Consider the following 26,091-nt stretch of genomic DNA (forward strand, 5'->3'; position numbering starts at 1 on the left):
GGCTAAGAGTACCAGAGGGGGGATGGGGATGGGGAGGGGGGGCCGTGATACAGAGGAAAGGGGGGTGACAAATCCACTATAGGAGGCTGATTTGTGTCTAACCAAACAGGCCTACATATGAAACAGGGGAAAGAGAGGACCATGAGTACCTCATTATGAGTGTCATTGGGAACCAAACTTATATTAATAGTAGGGCTCTATCTTGATCTGCTGTTCCTATCGTTGAGGACACTGGTCAGTTTTTCCATGTATTCGGGCAAGCATGGAGGTTGCCGCCATGCTGAGGAGGTTCAGCATCTGGTTGCTATGAAGATATACACAGAAACCAGTGGTCAGAGGGAATACTAGACCCCAATATATGACTGATCAAGTTGAATACCTGTCTCCTGATATTGGCAATTTGTGGGCATATCCACCATTGTGCCTGGTTGCCCACAACCTCTAAACCACAAGGGACAGACTGGGCTATAAATCGCATGGAGCCTGGGGGGGTAGACATACCACTTGTACACACCTTTATACACATTTCCTTAATGAGCATATTCATTGATGCTTTAGATGCAGCCTCCCAGATCTCGCAATTGTTGATCCCAAATTTCCGTTTCCTATTGTCTCATATAAGGGAATGCTAAAATCATACATGTACTCAGGGGGGAGGATATACATACATGTACTCAGGGGGGAGGATATACATACATGTACTCAGGGGGAGGATATACATACATGTACTCAGGGGGGAGGATATACATACATGTACTCAGGGGGGAGGATATACATACATGTACTCAGGGGGGAGGATATAGATACATGTACTCAGGGGGGAGGATATACATACATGTACTCAGGGGGGAGGATATACATACATGTACTCAGGGGGAGGATATACATACATGTACTCAGGGGGGAGGATATACATACATGTACTCAGGGGGGAGGATATACATACATGTACTCAGGGAGAGGATATACATACATGTACTCAGGGGGGAGGATATACATACATGTACTCAGGGGGAGGATATACATACATGTACTCAGGGGGGAGGATATACATACATGTACTCAGGGGGGAGGATATACATACATGTACTCAGGGGGAGGATATACATACATGTACTCAGGGGGAGGATATACATACATGTACTCAGGGGGGAGGATATATATACATGTACTCAGGGGGGAGGATATACATACATGTACTCAGGGGGAGGATATACATACATGTACTCAGGGGGGAGGATATACATACATGTACTCAGGGGGGAGGATATACATACATGTACTCAGGGGGAGGATATACATACATGTTCATAGTATGTGCTTGTATGAGACAAGGCCTGGGAGGAGAGGGGGTGTATAAAGTGTCTGATCTCGAGATAAACGAAGTATTCGGAGGGAAGAGTCCCACATTTTGCTGTAAGCAAGCTGAAAGCTGTAACTACAGACCCCTGGATGAGGCTCCCAACCCAGGCCCCTTCCCTCTCCGCCATGCAAAGCCTGGCTCATTCATGCCAGGGCAAAACGGATTGTTCCCGAGCAGCGGCAATATGATACTATTTCACTTGTTAAAAGCAGGAAAAGAGAATCCCCGCAACTTAAAAAAAACTTTTAACGTTAAGCAAACTTGTTACGAATTTTGGATTAAAACAAACTTTTCCACCGAGCCATCTAGGGTGAAATTTGCAAAGTTCACGTACATGTGCGAAAGGTTATACGTTATATTTACAGACAGAACGCAGACAGGTGACGGCTGTGAGAGTCTCTGGTAGGTTGTTGCAGGAGCTGGTTCAGATAGGAGGGTATTTTACCCAGAAAGTACTTGAAGGCAAGATAGGAAGAACACACATTGCGGCTAGACTCGAGTGATGGCCAATCTAGTTCTTTGAACATTCAAGTTCCCATGACCCGCGACGTCATTTGACGCCAAGCCATTGGGAGAGGGGGGGGCGCAAACGCTGCAGCTCCCGGGAAGGGGGCCACAGCTCAAGAAGTTTGCGCACCCCTCACCTAGATTGTGCCTAACCAACCTTTCCTCACAAGATTTCATCATATTATATTATAATCCCGTGCCCATCCACTGCTGATCCCATCCGACGCTTGAGAAGTGACCCGCACCGCTGACGTCATCAATCGGCGAGTCGTGTGTGACTGTGTGGGTCTCTGGTCCAGCCGGGTTGGAAGCAGGTTGCGGACGGCATTCGTTGGCGGCACCCCTTACCCATACAAATTGTAAGTGTGGGCAGTGTGTTTGTTGTTAATGTATTAAAGTGTAGTTACATATTACACTAGGCTGTGTTTTGTATTTCCTTGCACGCTGGCTGCGGCGGCTTATGCTGGATCCGTGAGGGCACCATCAAGCACCAGGGAAATCACCCCGTTCAACCACGTGGGGTCCGTGGATATCGAGGTGAAGATGCGGCGCAGTACAGATTCTCTCCCCTGAACAAATAAGATTCCATCTTGTAAGTTGGGGTTTTTCCCGCTGAAGTTAGGGTTGTTGTTGTAATCTCACTGCGCAATTGGTGTGTCTTTGTCTTTGTTTCATTACAGAGACCATCTGGATCACTTTCTGAGGACCACCCAAGTTATTCAGAACTTTATTGGTTAATTCACCCATTTGCCAGGACTGTTTCTCTAACCAGGACTGTCCTTTGGATTATGGTACTGAGGACATTAACTCACTAGCGCTGGGGATGTCGCTTTTTGTATATGTATTATGTTTTGTTAGATTTGTAACTGTCTATTGTTTGCTGTCCCCTTGGCAGCTGGTTTTTCACGTATTGATTTTTGCACTTTCACATATTTTGTTTAGTGTATTTCATCACTTCACCATTGCTAGTTGGATCAAGCGCTGATAGAGAGTGTTATTAGTTAGTTAGTTTGTAGTTTATGCCATATAATCAGCAGACACTCATATACTGTACACCCCAATGGGTTAAATGAAGATTATTAATTAATCAATCAAGTTTGGACTATTTAAAGGCTGTTAGTTCCTCCATCTTCTTCCCCTGATGAAGTCGCCAATACTGTTGCGACGAAACGCGTAGAGTTACGCAATAGAACTGTTTACCAAGGAGTCTCGGAGAAGCAAACAGCACTATACGGACAGGAGCGGAGGAGCCAGGAGAGGTAGCGCGATTGTGCCGGGGGACTACTGTGTGGACGCACATCTCCGAAGTGTACCCGGATCCAGGATTGGGCACACGGCACACAGCGCTCACCGCGAGGTTCCAGCTCTCCATCTGAGGAATACCAGTGACTACCCAGTGAGCCTTGTGCTTTGTACAGATCCTATGCACATGTTCTATCTACTTTTGTGAGGGGCCTAATTTGATCTCGTTTTTATTAAGATATTGTACTGATTTGCGCTATGGAGGCCGCGCTGTCCTTTTTTTGTTTTATAGTGAATTGAGGAAGGTGGTTGCTCCGGTGGATAGCTGTCCGGTGTTTCCAGCGTTTTTATTCTCAGTTTTTGGCATTTTTTTGCTGCTTGACATTTTTTGTTACCCTAAGGCTAAGGCCCCGCTCCCAGAGTCAGCGCGCCCGCACTGCAGACAGGCGGTGCGCTGACATACACAGACCGCGATATGCGGTCTGTAGGGAGCGGGAGCCGGAGCGGGAGGTGGGCGGGAGTGGGAGGTTTGACAGGGGGGGGGCGTGGCTTGAGCGGAGGGACCCGCTACTCTCCCCCCCCTCCCTCCCTCCAAGGGCTGCAGGAGGGAGCTGTTGAGGGTAAGTAAAACAAACACACACTCATACACACACACACACACACACAGGCATACACACACACACACACACACACACAGAGGCAGGCACTCATGCACTCATACACACACACACACACACAGACAGAGGCAGGCACTCACGCACTCAGGCACACACATACACACACACACACACACACACACACACACAGACAGAGGCAGGCACTCACGCACTCATACACACACACACACAGACAGAGGCAGGCACTCACGCACTCAGACACATACACACACACAGACAGGCACGCACGCACTCAGACACATACACACACACAGACAGGCACGCACGCACTCAGATACACACACAGACAGCCACGCACTCAGACACACACACAGACAGGCACTCACCTGCTTTCACTCCACACTTCTCCCCGCTCCCCGCTCCCCGAAGCCTCTCCTCCTCCCGAAGCCTCCCCTCCCCATTGGCTCACAGCCACACCACGTGACGCGTCAACGCTAGGGAACACCATTTTCTTGTGTCCCATAGCGGCTGACGCGCCACAGCGTGTAGTGCTCTGTGCCGCCAGGGGGGACCGGGACCGGCTCGCGAGGATTCCCCTGCTGGTGGGGAACTTGCGACATGGCCGCCCGCACCAACGAGCGCAGCGGGACCGAGGCCTTACGTTTCTGTATTCCCCCCCATCCCCCCGTCCCCCTCTCCTCTTTCCCTTGTTCACCTTCCCTTGTCTCACATGGTTGTCTGTCTGTTTGTTTGTCTTGTGTTGTTTGCATCTCGCTGGCTCACATACCTAGCCTTTGTGAATATATCCACCTTGTTATTAACACCTTCCCTACCTCTCTCGTTTTCCCTCTAAACAGCTATAGTAATATACAGGCAGTCCTCGGTTATCTGACACAATGCGTTACTCAAAATGGCGTTGGATAGCGAAACGTCTTAAAGCGAATCACTTTTTCCCATAGGAACACTGTTTAAATGAAAGGTTCCGTTCCAGAAGGCATTTTTAACACTAAAATACACCAAATATTTTACGCAGGCAATAAGATATCCAGCACACACATAAGTTATATAGTGTATATACTGAATAATATATATAATATAACATAATATAATAATATAATATATTATATAGTATAATATAATAGAATATAATATATATATATATATATATATATATATATATATGCAAATATAGCTGTATGCTCATCTGCATGTCTTAGGCAGGTCTGCAACCCCGCCTTTCCCCATTATCACCCAGCATACAGCACTTCCACTGCAGCAAGGGATTCTGGGAAATGACATGCAAATGAGCACACAGTGTCACTTTTTGCCTCAATAACCATTTTTAACATGGTTCCCTATAGGCTTAAGCTTGCTGCATGGTCACAGCTTTGAGCACAGCCAGGGTTAAGGTGCATACCCAGAAAACCACCCACAGACAGCTGTTTCGACCTTGATATATATATATATATATATATATATACACAAATACACATTGCAAAGCGTCGTAAGAGCGTTGGATAAGCCGTTTTGGCGTTGTAAAAATGAACATAGGTATGCGTTGCATAGCGTTGGATAAGCCATTCGTTGTAAAACGAGGCGTTGTAAAACGAGGACTGCCTGTATATCCATTTATCCCATTTTGGCGCTGCATTTTCTTGTTTTTCGATTTATATCTATATAAATATTTATTTATAAAATGTGTTAAGAGGAAGTAATACATTGAGAGTTACCTCTCGTTTTCACGTATGTCCTGGGGACAGTTATACTAACAATACGTGGTTACATTAAATGAACAGAGGTAATACATTATATTTACAGACAGAACTTAGACTGGTGGCGACTTTGCGGGTCTCTGGTAGGTTGTTCCAGTTTTGAGGTGCACGGTAAGAGGAGGAGGAGCGGTCACATTCTTTGTTGAACCTTGGGACCCTGAACAGTCTTTTGGAGTCAGATCTCAGAGGATAAGGCCTCGGTCCCGCTGCGCTCGTTGGCGCGGACGGCCATGTCGCAAGTTCCCCACCAGCAGGGGAATCCTCGCGAGCCGGTCCCGGTCCCCCCTGGCGGCACAGAGCACTACACGCTGTGGCGCGTCAGCCGCTATGGGACACAAGAAAATGGTGATGTCTAGCGTTGACGCGTCACGTGGTGTGGCTGTGAGCCAATGGGGAGGGGAGGCTTCGGGAGGAGGAGAGGCTTCGGGGAGCGGGGAGGAGTGTGGAGTGAAAGCGTGAGTGCCTGTCTGTGTGTGTGTCTGAGTGCGTGCGTGTGTGTGTGTCTGAGTGCGTGCGTGCGTGCCTGTCTGTGTGTGTGTATGTGTGTGCCTGAGTGCGTGAGTGCCTGCCTCTGTCTGTGTGTGTGTGTGTGTGTGTGTATGAGTGCGTGAGTGCCTGCCTGTGTGTGTGTGTGTGTATGTATGAGTGCCTGCGTGTGTGTGTGTGTGTATGTGTGTGCCTGAGTGCGAGTGCCTGCCTCTGTCTGTGTGTGTGTGTGTATGTGTGTGCCTGAGTGCCTGCCTCTGTCTGTGTGTGTGTGTGTATGAGTGCGTGAGTGCCTGCCTGTGTGTGCGCGCGTGTGTGTGTGTGTGTATGAGTGCGTGAGTGCCTGCCTGTGTGTGTGTGTGTGTATGTATGTATGAGTGCCTGCGTGTGTGTGTGTTTTACTTACCATCAGCAGCTCCCTCCTGCAGCCCGTGGAGGGAGGGAGGGGGGGGGGAAGAGTAGCGGGTCCCTCCGCTCAAGCCACGCCCCCCCTCCCTGTCAATCCTCCCACTCCCGCCCACCTCCCGCTCCGGCTCCCGCTCCCTACAGAACGCATATCGCGGTCTGTGTAGTGTCAGCGCACCGCCTGTCTGCAGTGCGGGCGCGCTGACTCTGGGAGCTGGGCCTTAGCCTAAGTGGTGTGTGAAGCAGTGGAGTGAGGAGCTTGTTCAGATAGGAGGGTATTTTACCCAGAAAGTACTTGAAGGCAAGATAGGAAAAACACACATTGCGGCTGGACTCAAGTGATGGCCAATCTAGTTCTTTGAACATTTCTCAGTGATGTGTGTTGTAGTTACATTGAAGGACAAAGTGGCATATTGAGTTGTAGAGGGTGTCTAGTTTGCAAGGTGAGTTTATACAAATGAATCCAAAAATACAATTGTTTCTGAAATGATCTTGTCATCTAATTTGCAATAAATTGCAGGTGTTATGGTGACATCATAGGAGGGGCTCACTTGAGTGTAAGTTCCAGTATCGCATTTCTCCTCGAAGTGTGGATTTATTTCTGTCTGTAATACTTTTTAATAGAGATACAGAATGTGTGTTTTTTTTTTTAAAGATGTAACATTGTGTATAGAGCTGTACAACCCTCCCACGTCTCAGGTGGAGAGATCTGCAAAGGTTCTCTAATAAACACTGAGATATTACAATCTTTGGCAAATGTATTAAATACTACCATATGAAATGATTTGTAAAGTGGAAAAAAAAAAGGAATATGATGTAGTCAGGGAGCTGAATATTTAGGAAAACTTTGCCCGGGGGAAGTGCATTTAATTAGATTATCCTAATCTCAGAAATATGTCTTAGTTCACGACATGTCAGTAATCGGGACAGCGGCACAGAAATGAGCCATATTTAGAGACGCTCCACGCGGATGGTAAACCAGGGAATCTTTTGTATATCGTGATAATAATGGAAACTCTGCACCAGCAAATTGTTATTAGAAACTGCACGGTTGCTATGTCCCGGTGTTTGTTGTAACATTTCGAACTTGTGGAATGATTTAAGATTAACAGAGCAGCTTCTTTTTATGGTTTGTTAATTCTTGAAATGCTGAAAATGCTTGCTGGACTGTCACCGCGATGAATCACACAGAGACCCCTTGTCATCTATGTCAGCGGCAGTATATCTATGTCAGTAAGTGTCAGCGGCAGTATATCTATGTCAGTAAGTGTCAGCGGCAGTATATCTATGTCAGTAAGTGTCAGCGGCAGTATATCTGTCAGTAAGTGTCAGCGGCAGTATACCTATGTCAGTAAGTGTCAGCGGCAGTATACCTATGTCAGTAAGTGTCAGCGCCAGTATATCTATGTCAGTAAGTGTCAGCGGCAGTATATCTATGTCAGTAAGTGTCAGCGGCAGTATATCTATGTCAGTAAGTGTCAGCGGCAGTATACCTATGTCAGTAAGTGTCAGCGGCAGTATATCTATGTCAGTAAGTGTCAGCGGCAGTATATCTATGTCAGTAAGTGTCAGCGGCAGTATACCTATGTCAGTAAGTGTCAGCGGCAGTATATCTATGTCAGTAAGTGTCAGCGGCAGTATATCTATGTCAGTAAGTGTCAGCGGCAGTATATCTGTCAGTAAGTGTCAGCGGCAGTATATCTATGTCAGTAAGTGTCAGCGGCAGTATACCTATGTCAGTAAGTGTCAGCGGCAGTATATCTATGTCAGTAAGTGTCAGCGGCAGTATACCTATGTCAGTAAGTGTCAGCGGCAGTATACCTATGTCAGTAAGTGTCAGCGCCAGTATATCTATGTCAGTAAGTGTCAGCGGCAGTATATCTATGTCAGTAAGTGTCAGCGGCAGTATATCTATGTCAGTAAGTGTCAGCGGCAGTATACCTATGTCAGTAAGTGTCAGCGCCAGTATATCTATGTCAGTAAGTGTCAGCGGCAGTATATCTGTCAGTAAGTGTCAGCGGCAGTATATCTATGTCAGTAAGTGTCAGCGGCAGTATATCTATGTCAGTAAGTGTCAGCGGCAGTATATCTATGTCAGTAAGTGTCAGCGGCAGTATATCTGTCAGTAAGTGTCAGCGGCAGTATATCTATGTCAGTAAGTGTCAGCGGCAGTATATCTATGTCAGTAAGTGTCAGCGGCAGTATATCTATGTCAGTAAGTGTCAGCGGCAGTATATCTATGTCAGTAAGTGTCAGCGGCAGTATACCTATGTCAGTAAGTGTCAGCGGCAGTATATCTATGTCAGTAAGTGTCAGCGGCAGTATACCTATGTCAGTAAGTGTCAGCGGCAGTATATCTATGTCAGTAAGTGTCAGCGGCAGTATATCTATGTCAGTAAGTGTCAGCGGCAGTATATCTATGTCAGTAAGTGTCAGCGGCAGTATACCTATGTCAGTAAGTGTCAGCGGCAGTATATCTATGTCAGTAAGTGTCAGCGGCAGTATATCTATGTCAGTAAGTGTCAGCGGCAGTATATCTATGTCAGTAAGTGTCAGCGGCAGTATACCTATGTCAGTAAGTGTCAGCGGCAGTATACCTATGTCAGTAAGTGTCAGCGGCAGTATACCTATGAAGCTTGCTAATCTTGCACTGTACAGTAGGTGTGATGTAGATGTCTCAGGAGCCGAGGGGGGAGGGGGTTATGACACCACCTCAGGGTTTATTTGATCCAAACAGAAATTAAAGCTGTGCCAGTTATAATATTGCACTGACTCCTCCTATAACCTCTCCCCAAAACCCTCTAGGTTGCAAGAGGAGCAAAATTGGAGCAATGACACAAAGAAGTGACGTAGATTTGCCCCTGTTTTTGGAGCAATGCCCCAATTGAAACTTCACCACAGAGGCATCTGAAATGCAAAGCAGTTCCTGACTGTACATTAAAGCTGGAAGTAAACCTCGGGCGTTATCTGCCTTCCATCTGCAGCCAAACATCACTGAGTGCTACAGGTGCACAGTCATTTTTGAAACCCCTATATCAGGCCTGCCACCAGTTTATATAGGGCCTGGGTTACATATGTTGCCCAGGGCCCCAAGTTAATGAGCAGGGGGTTGAAAGGTTAGGGCGGCTGCTGAGAGCATCAGTGCGGAAGGGGGGACCTACTTCCGGTCAGGCCCAACATCCGGCTCTTCCTTTCTGGTGACGGCCTTGCCTGTTACTGCTACTGTCATGTTGCGTATTACTTTGCAATGCATTGCAGAGAGATTCCCGTTCCCCAAAGATCCTTTATATGTGTCCGTGAGGTTTCAAGAAGGAAATATATGCTCATCAAGGTGTAGACACAGGAATGAAGTGGAGAAGTGTGGAGACTTGCAAGGGTGTGAGCTGCCGAGGGATTACGTCAGTTTAGTCATTGAATGTGTCGGGAGCATAGTGAGCAGGCGAAGACGATGGGCTGCAAATCTGAAGCACTTAGATTGTAAGCTCCTCGGGGAAGGGTCTCCCTTTGCGTACGCAGTTGGCGCTATATAAATAAAATGATACAACATACAATGTAAAACGCTGCTAGACTAAACAGAGGAGAGTATGGCTGTAATGGTGAGTGGAAGGGAGTGATCTTATCAGCACTGGAATGTGAGAGCTTAATGTCAGGAGGGCTGGATCAGAAGGACTAGAAGAGAAAGTCCGTCAGATAGACAGCCAGACACTATGGCCTGTGATATGCAATGCCCTGCTTCAAGCAAATCACAAAGAAGAAGGCTGACCCTTTAACATAGAGCCCATCCTGACCTGTTATTGCACCAATATAGAACAAGAAATGGTGGGGTATCCAGCACTCAAATGAGAAAAATAAAGTAACTAACAAATGTTATAAAGACATTTTACTGTGATATTGCCACAATATGACCACACAATATGTATAGATAATCGCAAAGGTCAGCAATATACGTACAACTGTGAGTAACAGCAAATGGAGTGGGAGAACACAGGGTGAGGGAAGAGATAAGGGAAAAGGGGGAGGGATCAAGACAAATAAGGGGGGCAACGTTTCGGGGCGGGATGCCCGTTCTTCTGGCCCGTTCCCCTAGATTACAGTGATCAAGGTTACTTCCCTTAAATCCTATAAGGACGGTAACTCCCAACACACTGAACAACTAAAAACAAATTACACAATATGGTAACCTGTAAAATAATCTAGTGATCCACGAGTGGTCACTAGTAAATGAATGGCCAAACAAGGCTAGTGGCAATTTGACCAACCAACTGTAGGGTATAGCTCAAGGATAACCGGTAATTAGCAGAGATAATCTCAAGCAACAATGCTATATATAAGCCAGTAATGTAGGGGCTAATGAACAAAACTCAACACACCTGAGCTACATGCTAATTTGGACCATTTTAATATAATTTGCATTTCCAAATGAGCAAATTTCCCAGGTATATCAGGTGTGTTCCATTTTGTGGACAGGTATCTCTCCACAAGTTGTATAAAGAAGAGTTTGCTGAGGTATTTTATTTATTTATGTATAAAATGTTTTACCAGGAAGAATAAATACATTCTTATTTTCAGGTATGTCCTGGGCACAGAGTTAAGATGACAAATAATACATGGTTACAAATACAGTTACATAAGTGAGCAGGGTACACATTATATACAAGGCATTGCATACATAGTTAGAGATAATATATATTATAGGCGTATGTAACAGTTACAGTCCAGGTTAAAATGTGAGACAGCTTTGTTTTTGAAAGAACTTAGACTGGGGGCGGCTGTGAGAGTCTCCGGTAGACTGTTCCAATTTTGGGGTGCACGGTAAGAGGAGGAATGGCCGGATACTTTGCTGAACCTTGGGAACATGAACAGTCTTTTGGAGTCAGATCTCAGATGATAGGTGCTGCATGTGGTAGGGGTGAGGAGCTTGATCAGATAGGTGGGTAGCTTGCCCAGAAAGTATTTGAAGGTACTTTACAAAACAGTTTATCTCTCAACATGTCTTAGCCTAATGTTGCTGAACTTTGAAGATACAGGTTAATGCTTAATGAGGTGTAAACTTAGGTTAGCGCACTGTTAAGTCAGTGACAGAGCTCTGTGGATCCGGATCTATCTGTCTTCTCCCTTCTCACTCTCCAGCTCCCTCTGTTCTCTGCCACTTCCTACTGTATGATCTATTTCCTGACAGGCCTTATAGTCTCCTGAAGCTCAGGAAAGGTACAGTACAGTACAACCCCCTTCCTGACCATCGCTTCCCTTCAATGAAATGTTTCAGTCCCCAGAATGTTAGATATTATTTGGCTTATCTGCTGGATATTGCAACATTTGTTTCTGAGGTTGAATATTTGAAAAATATGCATTTTATGAAACATACATCCCCATGTCTTTTAAAAATGTTTTTCATTCTTTTTGTTAATATTGAAAAAAAATGACATAATTCTTGTAGTGTACACACTAGGTAAGATAGGTAGAATAATATAGACCCTTCTGACAGCGCAGTATCCATTTGAAAATCTGTTTTGTAACCAAACTTAGGCTGCGCTTATATAGAGACCGGCAACGTCGCGGCAAAACAAATGTATTGCCGCCGTCGCATGCGCTTCTAGTAAGCACGACGCGACGGAGAGACGCGAATTTCTGAAGCCGGTCAAATTGGGATTTTTCAGAGGCTGTCGCCACATGTGACAGCCTCTGAACCAATCAAAGACCTGGCCGCCCGCGACGTCGCCGGAAAGCGGATTACAACTTTCGCTAGCAGCGACGGCGACGGGTGATCTCATCCCGTATATGTCTAGAGATCTGATATATCTTCTGACACACACACAAAAAAAATTATCTATATATATATATATATATGTGTGAAGACTGTATAAAGGATAAATTAGCCAAACATAAGATAGAAGAAAATAGACACATCGCTGTTGAACAGGGGAAGCTGATGAAAGAGCAGTGAAAAGACAAGGCTTGGGGTGAGGCAGGAAATGACAGAGCATAGGAGGTATTCCTGTAAGCAGATAACTGCCCAGAGGTTTGTAAGAAGACACTGTGGGGCCTATGTACTTAAATCATATTTTAATATTTATTGTGCGTCAACATTTTCGTGCTACATACATGACGCATAGTTAGTTGTTTGAAATGGATTTGAACGCATTGCGTCATGTTAAATACCTGATTGTTACAGTTTAACAGAATTGAATTATCTCTACTTTTTCTTTAAAACTAGGTATTAGTAAATATTATTAGTGTCATACTATTTATAATACAGCAAAGATAAATGTTGCACACCAGCAATTACAAAATATAGCAGATACTTAAACTGGTGCTCTCCTCTCAATAAGGCCGCGCTTACAGTGCCGGCGATGGTGACCGATGACGTTACCCGTCGCCACAAGCGAAAGTTATAATTTAACTTTCAGCGATGTCGCTGGCGACAGGGTCATCGATTGGTTTACAGACATGTGGCGACAATCTGTAAAAAATCAAATTTACCCCGCTTCCAAATTTTTGGTCGCGAAATCTCTCCGTCGCCTTCGCGCTTACTATAAGAGCTGGCGACGGAGTCAATTGTTTTGTTGCAACGTCGCGGGCACTATAAGCGCAGCCTAAGGGATGACACACTGCGGTCCCTATGCAGACTTCGGGTCCAAAAGAACAGTAGAAGCTGCATGGATTTTGCACAATTAAAGTATTTATTAAGCCAGAATGTTCCAATGTTTTGGCCGACTAGGCAGCGTTTGCTAAGGAGTGTCTCTCCGTGACACGCAGCGTTTGCTAAGGAGTGTCTCTCCGTGACACGCAGCGTTTGCTAAGGAGTGTCTCTCCGTGACACGCAGCGTTTGCTAAGGAGTGTCTCTCCGTGACAAAGGCTGCCTAGTCGCTGAAACGTTGAATACTTAATAAATACTTGAATTTTGTAAAATTCACAGAGCTTCTCCTGTTCTTTGTTCTGATACTATTTACAAAAGCCATGCTGTGAAAAGAATATATTTTATTAATCTATATAATTAAAAATCCTTTCTGCGTCAAATTAATTTTTGGTTGATACATAGCAACTTATGTGCTAACAATTTACATTTTTTAGGGTTGATGCCAAGTTCACCTTGGCAAACGACTCAGACGCATGGTGTACATGGTGTACATGGTGTACACAGAAATATAATTTTTAGTACATACCATTTATATCTGCAGGCCCAGCACACATCTGTGCACTCAGTGCAGGCCATTTCTCTGCACCAAAAGATGACACAAATCATTTCTCATGGTGATGGCGCAGAGAAATGTCAGGTTAGTATAAAGGCGCACACAAGCGCAATTTAAAATTAAATTTCCCTGCACCGATTGTGCATCAAAAAATCAATGCTACATTTTCACGGAGCACTGTGGAGATGACTGGGGGTTAATGCGCAATCTGTAGGCCGGTAATAGTGCTGCAATAGTTATCCATTCTGCTATAGCAACTTTACTTGTCCTCAGCAGAACCGCACCAGTTGTCAGTCTTATCACATCAGCCACTTTTATACACATGCAAAGCACATGGTCAGTGTACCGGACCACAGAACCAAAGACCAATAAACTGAGACACTTTGTAAGCAAGCACTAAATATATCAGTAACCCCTCTTTTTAATTAGTGATAGCAAGTTACCAACCCCACAGGCTGAGGATAATGACTCTGCAGACAGGACACTCCTCTGTGCAGGAGAGGATTACCCAGCATTGTCTACAATTTAGCTGATCCCTTAATACAAGGATATACAGTAAGAAGGTGAGGATGGCAGGGAAAAGCCATCAAGAGTGGCCCCCTCACCCACCCAATCTCTGTATAGTGTATATAACAATACTCTGCATTCATTAAAATGGGGTGGGGGTTCAAAGTCTCCTAGCGGCAGATATGGTGTAACAGATTTATTAAAGAAGTTAAACAACTTCTTCACTAATAAATCTGTTTTTTTTGGCCCAGTTTTACAGCCAGGACATTTTGATAAATACCCCCTTAGAATGTACATATGGGCAGATTTCCCTGTAAATAGTACACTTTGTGTGTCTTTCAGCTGGCTAATCCCTCTCGCTGAATGTATAATGTGATATTGTAATGGTCCTGCAGCACAGTTACCTGCTGTTTTAGAACACTTTAGGAAGCTAACGACGTGTATAGTTAGGCGGAGAACACAAGGTTGCTGGTTATTGAGAAGGTCTGTTTTCTAAGTAGGAATCTTTAAGCTGATTCTGTTTTTTTGCATTGCCACTTCATTTCTGATACTTTTAGCCCTGCTTTTGTATTTCAATAACATAGTATTTGTTAAACTCCACTTGGCTGTAATAAAGAATCTTTAAAAAAAATATATATTAATATGGTTGAAACTGTCCCATTGTTATTTGTTCTGGATAATAATTGATGTACAAAAAGTGGTTGCAAGGCAACAAGCTATATGCTCCCCAGGAAATGAAAGGTTCAAAGTAATTATAAAACAAATGTTAAACCAGCACACACATTGTTATTTGGATAGGAGCTTTCCCTTTAATGCATCTTCATGATTAGTGGTACTGTAAAAGAACAGCAAGTCCCGTTGGCTCGCACTCCGGTGATCCCCTGACGGTGGCCTTGTTTAATCTCCCTTAGTTTGGTTTGCCTTGATTGAAGGTTTGAGGATGATGGGCACAGGGCGAGAGGAGTCAGCCCAGCTGCTCAGTGCTCCACCAAAGGAGCAACATGGCGCCGCCAATGATCAGACCGCTCCACAGCAGGTTGTACAGGAAGCCCAGAGGCTGCAAAGAGAAAGCAGTGGTGTCAAATAGTATCAAGCTCTGCAATGTGTTGCACCAAAAGGGGTTAACCCAGCAGACTCTGATAAGACTCAAGCAAATGGAATAACTTATTTAGTAATAAACTGTAACAATGTTAAGTCAGCTTCCAAAACCAACCAGCGTGGAAATTCTCTCAGGTGGTGGTTCCCAATTGCCTACCCATCTAAATTGGGCCACTCCCGGCATTAGGAATAAGCAGTGCTACTTGGGTTAGATCTTAAAGTAACCCAATTTTTAGTGCCTTTTTTAGAGAGCATCAAGAAACTCCAAATAGTAATTATGAAACAGATACAAGAGGTGATAGGGACGCCATGATTTTTTTGCCACATTTTCATATTTTAAATCGGAATTATTTATTGCAGTTTAGCAATAAATAGACTTGCTGAACATAGGATTCAGGCATCTTTTTTCCCTACCAAAGCATCTCAGGTAATCAGGAATATGAGCGCTATGTACATTAATGGCACTATATAAATAAAGACATACATGCATACATAACCAATGTATTTGAAAACTCAGGTGAATGCACATAATTTGCATGTGAAGAGGTCATTGGTTGGTTTGCCCCAATACATGGTCTAGTTCAGGGCTCCAAAGGGAGGTTTGAGGACCAGGGCCCGGATGTGTTTTACACTTATGAGTGTCAAAATGCAAATATTGCAAAAAAAAAAAAAACAATGTATTTCTTAATACAGCTTTTTAACAAAACCTTTAGAGGTTTCTGTCACTATATATATATATATATATATATATATATACATACACTCAAAAACACCAAGCTTGACCCTACCTGTCTTTCTAACTATCGACCTGTCTCCCTCCTGCCTTTTGCCTCTAAACTCCTTGAACGTCTTGTATTCTCTCGCTTGCTCCATTTTCTCAACACCTATTCTCTCCTAAACCATCTACAATCTGGCTTCCGCACTGCTCACTCCACGGAAACAGCCCTCACTAAAATAACTGACGACCTCCATGCTGCCAAAGACAGAGGTCATTACACTCTGCTCATATTACTCGACCTCTCTGCAGCATTTGACACCGTGGACCATCCTCTTCTCCTTCACATTCTCCATACTCTTGGCATTCGGAACAAAGCTCTATACTGGATCTCATCCTACCTCTCCCATCGTACTTTCAGTATCTCTTCTGCTAACACCTCCTCCTCTATTGATCTCTCTGTGGGGGTACCCCAGGGCTCTGTCCTGTGACCTCTTTTCTTTTCTCTGAATACACTCTCTCTATGTGACCTAATAACATAATTTGGGTTTAGTTATCACCTCTATGCTGATGACACACAAATATACTTTTCAACACCCGACCTTACACCTGCTGTACAAACCAAAGTTTCTGAATGTCTCTCTGCTATATCATCCTGGATGGCCCTCCGCCGCCTTAAACTCAACATGGCTAAAACAGAGCTCCTCATACTTCCTCCCAAACCTGGCCCTACTACCTCCTTCCACATTACTGTTGGAACTACGATCATTCACCCAGTAGCCCAAGCACGCTGCCTTGGGGTCACACTCGACTCCTCTCTCACATTCGCCCCTCACATTCAAAACATTTCTAAAACCTGTCGCTTTTTCCTCCGCAATATAACAAAGATACGCCCTTTCCTCTGTTGCTCGACTGCTAAAACTCTGACTCGGGCCCTCATTCTCTCCCGTCTTGATTACTGTAACCTCCTGCTGTCCGGCCTTCCTGCCTCTCACCTGTCTCCCTACAATCCTAAACGCTGCTGCCAGAATCACTCTACTCTTTCCTAGATCTGTCTCAGCATCTCCCCTCATGAAATCCCTCTCCTGGCTTCCGATCAAATCCCGCATCTCACACTCCATTCTTCTCCTCACTTTTAAAGCTTTACACTCTTCTGCCCCTCCTTACATCTCAGCCCTAATTTCTCGTTATGCACCATCCAGACTCTTGCGTTCTTCTCAAGGATGTCTTCTTTCTACCCCCTTTGTATCTAAAGCCCTCTCCCGCCTTAAACCTTTTTCACTGACTGCCCCACACCTCTGGAATGCCCATCCCCTCAGTACCCGACTAGCACTCTCTCTATCCACCTTTAAGACCCAACTTAAGACACACTTGCTTAAAGAAGCATATGAATAGCACTGTGGATAATCCTGGACACATGATACATAAAGCTTGGCCCCCTGCAGACGCACTTACCAGAACTCCCTCCTACTGTCTCTGTACGTTCTCCCTACCTACCAATTAGACTGTAAGCTTCTCGGGGCAGGGACTCCTCTTCCTTAATGTCTAAAGCACTTATTCCCATGATCTGTTATTTATATTATCTGTTATTTATTTGATTACCACGTGTATTACTGCTGTGAAGCGCTATGTACATTAATGGCGCTATATAAATAAAGACATAAAATACAAATAAAAGTATGTATATATTAGTAACTTGGATATATCTGCCTGTAACAACTTGGTGCTTTTAACTGGAAAAATGTCTCCATTTAATCACTAAAATCTATACAACCATCACTAAAATCTATACAACCCCTGTTACATCTCCTCATACATTACATCGCCCTCAATACATGCTGAAAAAGGCCTTTGCTAACATAGCAATTAGTTGTGAATTTCAACCAAAGCACGCCTGCCTAAATCACAAAATACTTTATTTCCGTGAAAAAAACCACCAAGGGGGAATATTTATTAGAGACACACGGCTGAAAAACTGAGGTCAAAAAACCCCACCAGATTTATCAAGGAAAAATTCCATTCCCATTAAAACCCGTGGGAATTTCATCCACAATAAATCAGATGCAATATTTTTGCACCAAGTTTGCCACCGTTTTGATAAATCACACCCTTAAATGGTAACTGATCGCATCTTAAAGAAGCTTTTTATGTTTGCAGATGCGTAATCATTTTATGTGTCTCTGTATATTGTAGCAGTGCAATTCCTAGCGTGGGTCCAAAAAAGACTGCTTCCTTTTTACTTGCTAGAAAGCCTGCAGCAGAATGTGCAGGATGGGAGTGAACGCAACAGACTTCTCAGCAAAAATAATTTACCAGACTTGCTGTACATCCTGCCACAGGGTCACAATCCCAATTATTCCACTAAAAGGAGAAGTTTGAGCCAGCAAAACAAAACATCAGTTTGGGCACTTTCCATAGAAACTGAAAACCCCCCACTAAATACACATGAGTCACTTCCAGGGCAGGGACAGAGGCAGAAGTGAAGGGTAATAACTGTGTTTCCTTCTCAGTGTGTACATAACAGAATGTGAACATAACAGTGACATACAACAGAGAGAGGATCATTGCCCTGATGGTTCAAAGTGTGCATGACGACAACATTATTAAGCAAGAGAATTATCTTAGAATGATTCTCGTCTTTGTTTATGTAACCACAGCAACAGAGAGGTAGAAACCATCAGCTCTCAAGGGGGCTCCATGTCCAGCATGGCACACAGATATAATGATATTTCCGGAGCCTATTAAAAGATGCCCACCAAAGTCATTGTTTATCAGAAATGCTTCATAGATCAGCAGTAACAAAGGAGGGAGAGGGAGGAAGTGGTATGATACCTTATATTGGACCAACAAGTAGTTCATATGTTGACATGCTTTTGAACTTCTGAGGGTCTTTCATCGGGTGTGTTATATATTCTTTGCTCATATGCATGGATTTGCTGCAGTTAATTGATTCTCCTGACAGAATTGGTGTATATTGCTGTGAGTACAGGTAGTCCTCGTTATCCAACGTTTCACTTTACAACGGATGGCATATCCAACGCTTTACAATGCAACCCTATGGGCCATTTTCGACGCCGGAAATGCGTTATCCAACGCTCACCGCCACTGATTAACATGGGACTCACTTTACAACGGTTTCACTATCCAACGCTACTTCCAGAACGGATTCCGTTGGATAACCGAGGACCGCCTGTGCTGAGCTGTGTGAGTGAGTTGCAGTTTGATTTAAGTGCAGTTAATTAAGTGTGGAGTTAGAACCAGAAGGAAAGTGGTGTACAGGGTGTATTACTTGCATTGATGGGTGAGCTTGGGAAGTGTACACTGGGTTAATTTAGTTTGATTGTGTATGAATTGTGAGTCTTTAGCAAACTTTTTGTTTACTGCCTCATTGAGAGATTGCAGTGGCAGTGGTTTAATTAATTGCTTACATAAAAAACCTGATTGGTGTGTGTGTGTATCTTTAGACAGAGGCTTGTAACAAATCCTTGAGCCTGTGAGTACTGATCTGTGTGAGTGAAGTGCAGTTGATTAAGTGTGGAGTTAGAACCAGAAAAACGTGAAATAAGGTATATAAAACAACAGTAAATTATTAGCACTTAATACTCTATATTACAACAATGAGCAGGATTGAGAATGCCACTCAATGCACTTCTTGCCACACGTATGCGCACTTGGAGCAGCTGTTCCAGGCAGCATACCGCTGTGGGAAGTGTGAGCAGGTGGTCTCTTTGGAGTCTCAGATTGTTAATCTAAAGAGGCAATTTGCAATATTGAGGGACATTGACAATCTTGAAAGGAGTTTATTGCTCACTTAGCAGGCCCTGGCTGGGACTAGTAGTGCAGATGGTGGTGCTGTGAGTGAGGGGTAGCTGGGTAACAGTTAGAAGGGGAAGCACAGGGAAGAAGAAGAAGAGGCAGGCCAGTTCTGAGCTGACCCATCCCAATAGATTTGCCAGATTTAGTGAAGATATTGGGGGTGTCAGGGCAGGAGTGGCAAGGCTGGGGGAGACTAATTCCTCTAGCAGCCAGAGGAATAGTTCCTCCAGCACAGAATGGACTGGGAATACTCAGAGACCAAAAAAGGTTGTTGTGGTAGGGGGCTCCATTTTTAGGAAGGTAAATAGGGCAATCTGTTGCCGTGACTGCAGAAACCGAACAGTTTGTTCTGCACATTGCTATCAGGTAGACAGATTGTTGGGAGGAGTTGGGACTGTCTTGGTACCCATTGACACCAATGACAAAGTTAGATAAAGATGGATGGATCTAGGTTGCAAGCTTAAGGGAAAGACCTCCAAGGTAGTATTTTCAATAATATTACCAGTGCCACGTGCTACCCCCCCAGGGAGACGTAAGGAGTTTAGGGAAGTTAATGCATGGCTAAGAAAGTGGTGTAGGAAGGAGGGGTTGGGATTTTTAGAGCACTGGGACTCCCTTTCTGAGAGGTGCTAACTTTATAGTAGGGATGGATTGTACCTCAACAAAGAGGTATCTTCTGTGCTAAGGGGGAGGATGTTAAAAAGGTTGGAGATTTTAAACTAGGAAGGAGGGACAAGCAAGAGGTAATGGACTAGGCAACATATATAGGAATGGAGAAATGGGTCATTGAGGCTAGAGTGGGGGGGAGTTGGGAGTTTTACACATAGGGAGGCACCCATAATAAATACAGATAATACTAGTAAACTTCTAAAGACTAAATCCAATTGGAGTAGAAAGGCAGGAGCAGATAAGATAACAATAGCATAGACTGGAAAAAAAACTTAAATGCATGCTTGCTAATGCAAGAAGCCTGTCAGATAAAATGGGGGAGCTTGAATTAATAGCTACAAGGGAGCAGTATGATATCATAGGCATTACTGAAACATGTTGGGATGAAACTCATGACTGGGCCGTTAATTTAGAGAGTTATTCCCTTTTTTGGAGGGATGAAGCAAATAGAAGAGGTGATGGAGTATGTTTATATGTTAAACCAGATTTACAACCTATTATAAGAGAATATGTTTATTAAGGGATTGCTAAAAATGTAGAGAGCTTGTGGATAGAAATTAGCAGTGGGGGTAAAAGTAGGCTATAAAGAAAATATTTGTAGGGATATGCTATAAACCACCAAATATCTGTGAGATTGAGGAAGCCAAAATACTTTTGCAAATGGAGAAGGCAGTAAAACTAGGTCATGTATGCATAATGGGTGATTTTAATTATCCCGACAGACTGGGGCAATGAAACTAACATTACAACTAAAGGAAATAAGTTTTTGGGGTTGCTAAAAGACAATTGCATGGCCTAAATTAATTAGGTACCAACCAGGAGAGGGGCAATACTGGAATTGGTGATATCAAACAATGTAGTAGTAATAACAAATATTCAAGTCAGGGAATACTTGGGAAATGGTTATCATAACATGGTCTGATTTTAAATAAATACAGTACTGAAAAACATATTATATGGGTTCAACAAAGACTTGCAGGTAAATGGCAGCTGAGGTTTAATACAGATAAAAAAAATTCTGTAACCCCCATCCTGAATATAATCTGGAAGCAAATAAAAATCGTTTAAAAAACAAACCAAAGAAGATATTATGGACCTAGAAAAAGTGCAGAGAAGAGCCATCAAATGAATAAAGGGGATGGGAAATCTGACGTATCAGGAGAGGTTAGCTAAATTACATTTGTTTACTTTAGAAAAGAGGCGTCCAAGAGGGGATGTGATAACCAAATACAAATATATTCGGGGTCAATGCAAGGAGCTTTCAAAAGAACTATTCATCCCACGGGCAGTACAAAGGACATGGGGTCATCCAGAAACAAAGGAAAGGGATCTTTATAGTAAGGGAAGTTAAAATGTGGAATTCATTACCCATGGAGACTGTGATGGCAGATACAATAGATAAATTTAAGAAAAAATTAGACATTTTATAAAGGAAAGGTGTACAGGGATATATATTTAAAAAGTAAACATGGGAAGGCTGTTGATTCAGAGAGAAATCTGATTGCCATTATTAGTCAGGGAGGACATTAGTTTTTCCTTTGAGACGTCATTGGATGATGTTTCACTGGGGTTTTGCGTTTGCCTTCCTGTGGATCAAAATACTGTAAGTACAAATATAGGATAGAGTATTAGTCGTCTACATTTAACATAGCTTGAACTTGATGGACATATGTATTTTTTCATCACCATGTTCTATGTAACTATATATTTAGAGCACATGCTGTACTGACTGTCATTGTGTTTTGAATTGGAGAGGTTGCGTTTACATTAAAAGGGTGAGTGTATGCAGGGGGCACCTACCTTGGCTGGTGAAGGTGAAGAAAATAGATTCAGTTCATGTACAAATTATTGCAAAATGTAGAAAGGTATACAAAGCCTAAGGCCTAGATACAAAAAAGGGGGGCTAAGCGTTAGCATGCATTTACTCCAAATCCTTTGAATGTGAGCTGATACGTGCTAAAGCTTAGCCCCCTTTTGTGGATTGGAGTTTTAGGCCAATAATAATCTGAACAGACTTTCGGACCATATTAAATCACCACCTAAGTAGAGAAGAAGAGTTTTAGAATAATCAACATTAAAGTGTTACCAGCACTGCATGGGAATGTGTCGCTGTTTCCAATTAGCTCTACATTGTAAACAAGCAGAGTTGGGCAACTGGTCATGTTTTAAATCTGGTCATTTCACAAAACTGTCCCCCCTGAAGGATATTTAAAACTCTTGGCCCAGCTGTTATATAAGATACTTTCCTCACTAACAGCATCCTGATAACCAAGCCTTCAAAATATAGCAGAGATATTCAGTGATACTTAGTTGAAAGTGTATTATTTTCTACTTTCTCCATGGTGAAGATTTCCCCGCAATGCAAATCAATGTACAAGAAGAAACCCGCATTTACAGGGAGGAAAGCAACACAACACAGTGCTATGCAATGTATTACTGGCCACTTGACAGCAAAGAAGTTAATACAAAAAATAGGGTTACAGGACTACACAGTTTTAATTCATATAAAGTGACCCTATACAATATAACCCCTATAGCCTATAGGGCAAGACAAAATTAAAATCAGCAACTACGTGAGAGGTTCAGAAAGTACTGAGCCTGATAAAGACAGTGGGAGTTGGAGAAAGATTATACAAATCCTAAACAAACTTTAATATGTTTCATTCTTAACCTCTGAAATCATCTGTGATTCTTGCTGGATACACACTGCCAGTTTGATCTCTCTTTTTAAATGTTCCCAGCCCTTTACACCAAACCCTCTGAACACTGTGTTTGAGCAGCACATATGGGGTATGTTATTTGGGATTTTTGTTGTTGATAAATAACACCGGATGTTATTTATCAAAGTCTTCAGATGCAAAACCTGATTAAAAAAACAGCACCAGACTGAACAAAGAAGACATGTTTTCTGCATCAGTTTTACAGAGCATTTAGATCACTTGCATGCTTGGCAATGCTTTGCTTGCTGCACTGGCTGTAAAGGGTTAACCCGACTGTTCGTAACCATCCCCCTAGTTTTCTAAGGGAAAGTTAATTCGAAAAATGCAGATAAGCAATGTGAACAAAATGTGTACCCAAATGGGCATAACATTGTAAAGGTGTTTGTGTCACCTAATGCAACAGGGTAAACATGAATTTGGTTCTTCTGCGAGAAAATAGAGCCTATGAAATTTGCACCGTAAAATAATAATAATAAAAGAAAAACACCAAAAAAGTCATCATTCAAATTTACTGGGGAGACTGGAGGTAGAGGGCATGAAAATGGAATCGTGCAAGGCCGGGGTGGGAAGGTGTGTTGGTGATAAAGATATGGGGTAGAGACAAATATTTGTTAAAATAAGACTGTGCAGTGTGTTAGATTGCATAGCAATTATCATATGGTGTACCTCCATAGAGGAAAAGCCTTACATGACGTCGGTATTTTAATTTTGGGAGGCAATGTTATGTTTATGAGGAAAAGCGGAGCTTCACAAAACACTTTACTCCTACAAAGCTGCCAGAGAGCTTGGCTTGGGACGAGGAGTGGAGCCAGCCATGATTGAGAAAGAATTGTTTATTTAGCTGTTTTTCATTGTGTTTACTTATATCCTCTGGCATTTCATGTGCCTTGTTTGTGGCCTGCAAACACAGGAGGCAAAGCTTTTATATTTCATGTATTAAAGCAGGGGTGCTCAATGTCAGTCCTTAAGCCCCCAACAGGTCAGGTTTCCAGGATATCCCAGCTTCAGCACAGGTGGCTCAATCAGAGGCTCAGTCGAAGAAAGAGTCACCTGTGCTGCAGCAAGGATATCCTGAAAACCTGACCTGTTGGGGGACTTGAGGACTGGAGCACCCCTGTATTAAAGTCTTCTGGCTGTGTAAGCGGGTGCAAAAACTGCACCAGGCCATACACCAAGCGCTGTGTTTGCTATAGCTGGAGGATTATGATAAAGAATCCATTAGATGACTATACATTGCATTACTACACGTAAGCACAGTGTGAGGTCTGTACAGCACAGAGTATTATTATAATCGTCCAAACGCAATCTCAATCCTTAGTTACCTGCGTTTTGTTTGTGGGACAATGGGAGGCAGCGGAGGCCAAAGTATGACGGTTGTGCTCCAGGGCGCGCATTCTTCTGGGATTGCACCAAAATGTCTGCTACTGACAGGGCTCATTTAGCAACAAATGTTACTTATACTTTAACAGCACAAAGAAAAAGCACCAGATATTTCTTCTTCTTTTTTTTTTAATTGGAGAAAAATCTTAGTGGCCAATCAAAAGGGAAACGTCACCATAATGGGCAGAGAATTCCCTGAGTAAGTAAAGGGACCTTTATATGATAAATATGATGCTATTTTGTCTGTGGGTGAATCCCGGAGACTGGTTTGTAAATGCTGGCAGTGTAAAGATAAGGGGAAGTATTTTGTGGGAAATCTATGAGTTGTTGCCCTGGGGCCAAACTGGAATACAACTTTAATAACCAAGTGAGTGGGATCAGATATGACTGTGATGGTGGCCGTGCTGGCTGTGAAGGGTTAAGTCAGCCCATGAGGAATTCCTCCTGCAAACACTCTGATGTGATGTGGTCAGGGCTGAATCACAGCATGTCAGAAGGGGAAGCAGAAATCCTAAACCCATGGTAATTGATCAACAACATCTGGAATCCCTCCAGCAGGGAGGCTTGGGGGAGATAAAAGAACAGGGACTTGCAGTTTAGCAAGAAAAGCAGGCAGGGGGAGGCCAGAAAGGGGAGCTGTTTCAGTGATGTGGGTGGAGGTGTTTCTGCATGTTTCATTTCCAATGGTAGATCCGGTGGTGTACCAGTTTTGTATCCAGCACACTTAGATAATTACACTTTTTAGTGTTCATTAGTTAATCCATTCTTTCTATTATATGGGCCAAATTTATAAAACTAAATCTCAGTTAATTCCTGCAACATGCAAATTGGACATATAGGGCTATATGTAGGAGCATCCTACCAAAGCAGAATTTGTATTTTGGAATGACAATGCTATGTTTTATACAAGTTAAAATTAGATGGTTTCCTAGGAAGTTGTCTTAAAGCAGCAATACAGGTTTCACTTTTTTAACTATATAAAAAAAATTATTGCAGAATTGAAGCAGGGGGTCTCTGGAGCGAAACTGTGTTTATTTCAGCTCCAGGGACCCCCTGCATCCAGAGATACTTACCTCTCTCTATAGGGGGTGCCGGTATCTCTGCAGTCAGAGAAACCGTGTGCCTAACATAATGGCCTTGTTTAAATGTCCTGCGGGCCAATTGGAAGCTGTGACTTCATCCCATGCGGCCTTCTATTGAACCGCGTGACAGGGACATTTAAACTGAAAAGAGATACTGGCACCGCTACAGAGGTAAGTATCTCTGGAAGCAGGGAGTCCCGGAGCTGAAATAAACACAGGTCACCTCCGGGACCTCCTGCTTCAATCCTGTAATTAAAAAAAAAATTAAATAAAACCCATATTGCTGCTTTAAGTACAGATAAGTAATGAGAATAAGTATTGATCTGCAATGCTGTTGGACTTTGGACTATAAGAACCCCAAAAGAGTGACTGTGTTATATGCTGAAACTGTACAAGCATGAACCAGCAAGGGATGGGTTAAAGTTTGAATGCAGGATAAGGTTAGTTTGAAGAAGGTCAGCAAGATTATTTTAACAAGCTACAGACTAATACAGCTTCATGGACCTTAAAGGATTGAAAAA

At 43.3% G+C, this 26,091-nt stretch overlaps 1 protein-coding gene across 1 annotated transcript in view; it reads right to left on the reverse strand.

Annotated features, from left to right (window-relative positions):
- Window positions 1-10,257: 10,257 nt before the first annotated feature.
- The window catches only part of LOC142471890 (uncharacterized), a 58,955-nt gene continuing 43,121 nt past the window's right edge, over window positions 10,258-26,091 (reverse strand). The window contains exon 9 of the mRNA XM_075578324.1: window positions 10,258-15,147. Within this exon, the coding sequence (XP_075434439.1) occupies window positions 15,055-15,147 (93 nt within the window). The 3' untranslated portion in view covers window positions 10,258-15,054. The remainder of the gene's footprint in view (window positions 15,148-26,091) is intronic.

This window comes from Ascaphus truei, chromosome 21 (assembly GCF_040206685.1).
Source record: "Ascaphus truei isolate aAscTru1 chromosome 21, aAscTru1.hap1, whole genome shotgun sequence".
Lineage (NCBI taxonomy): Eukaryota > Metazoa > Chordata > Amphibia > Anura > Ascaphidae > Ascaphus > Ascaphus truei.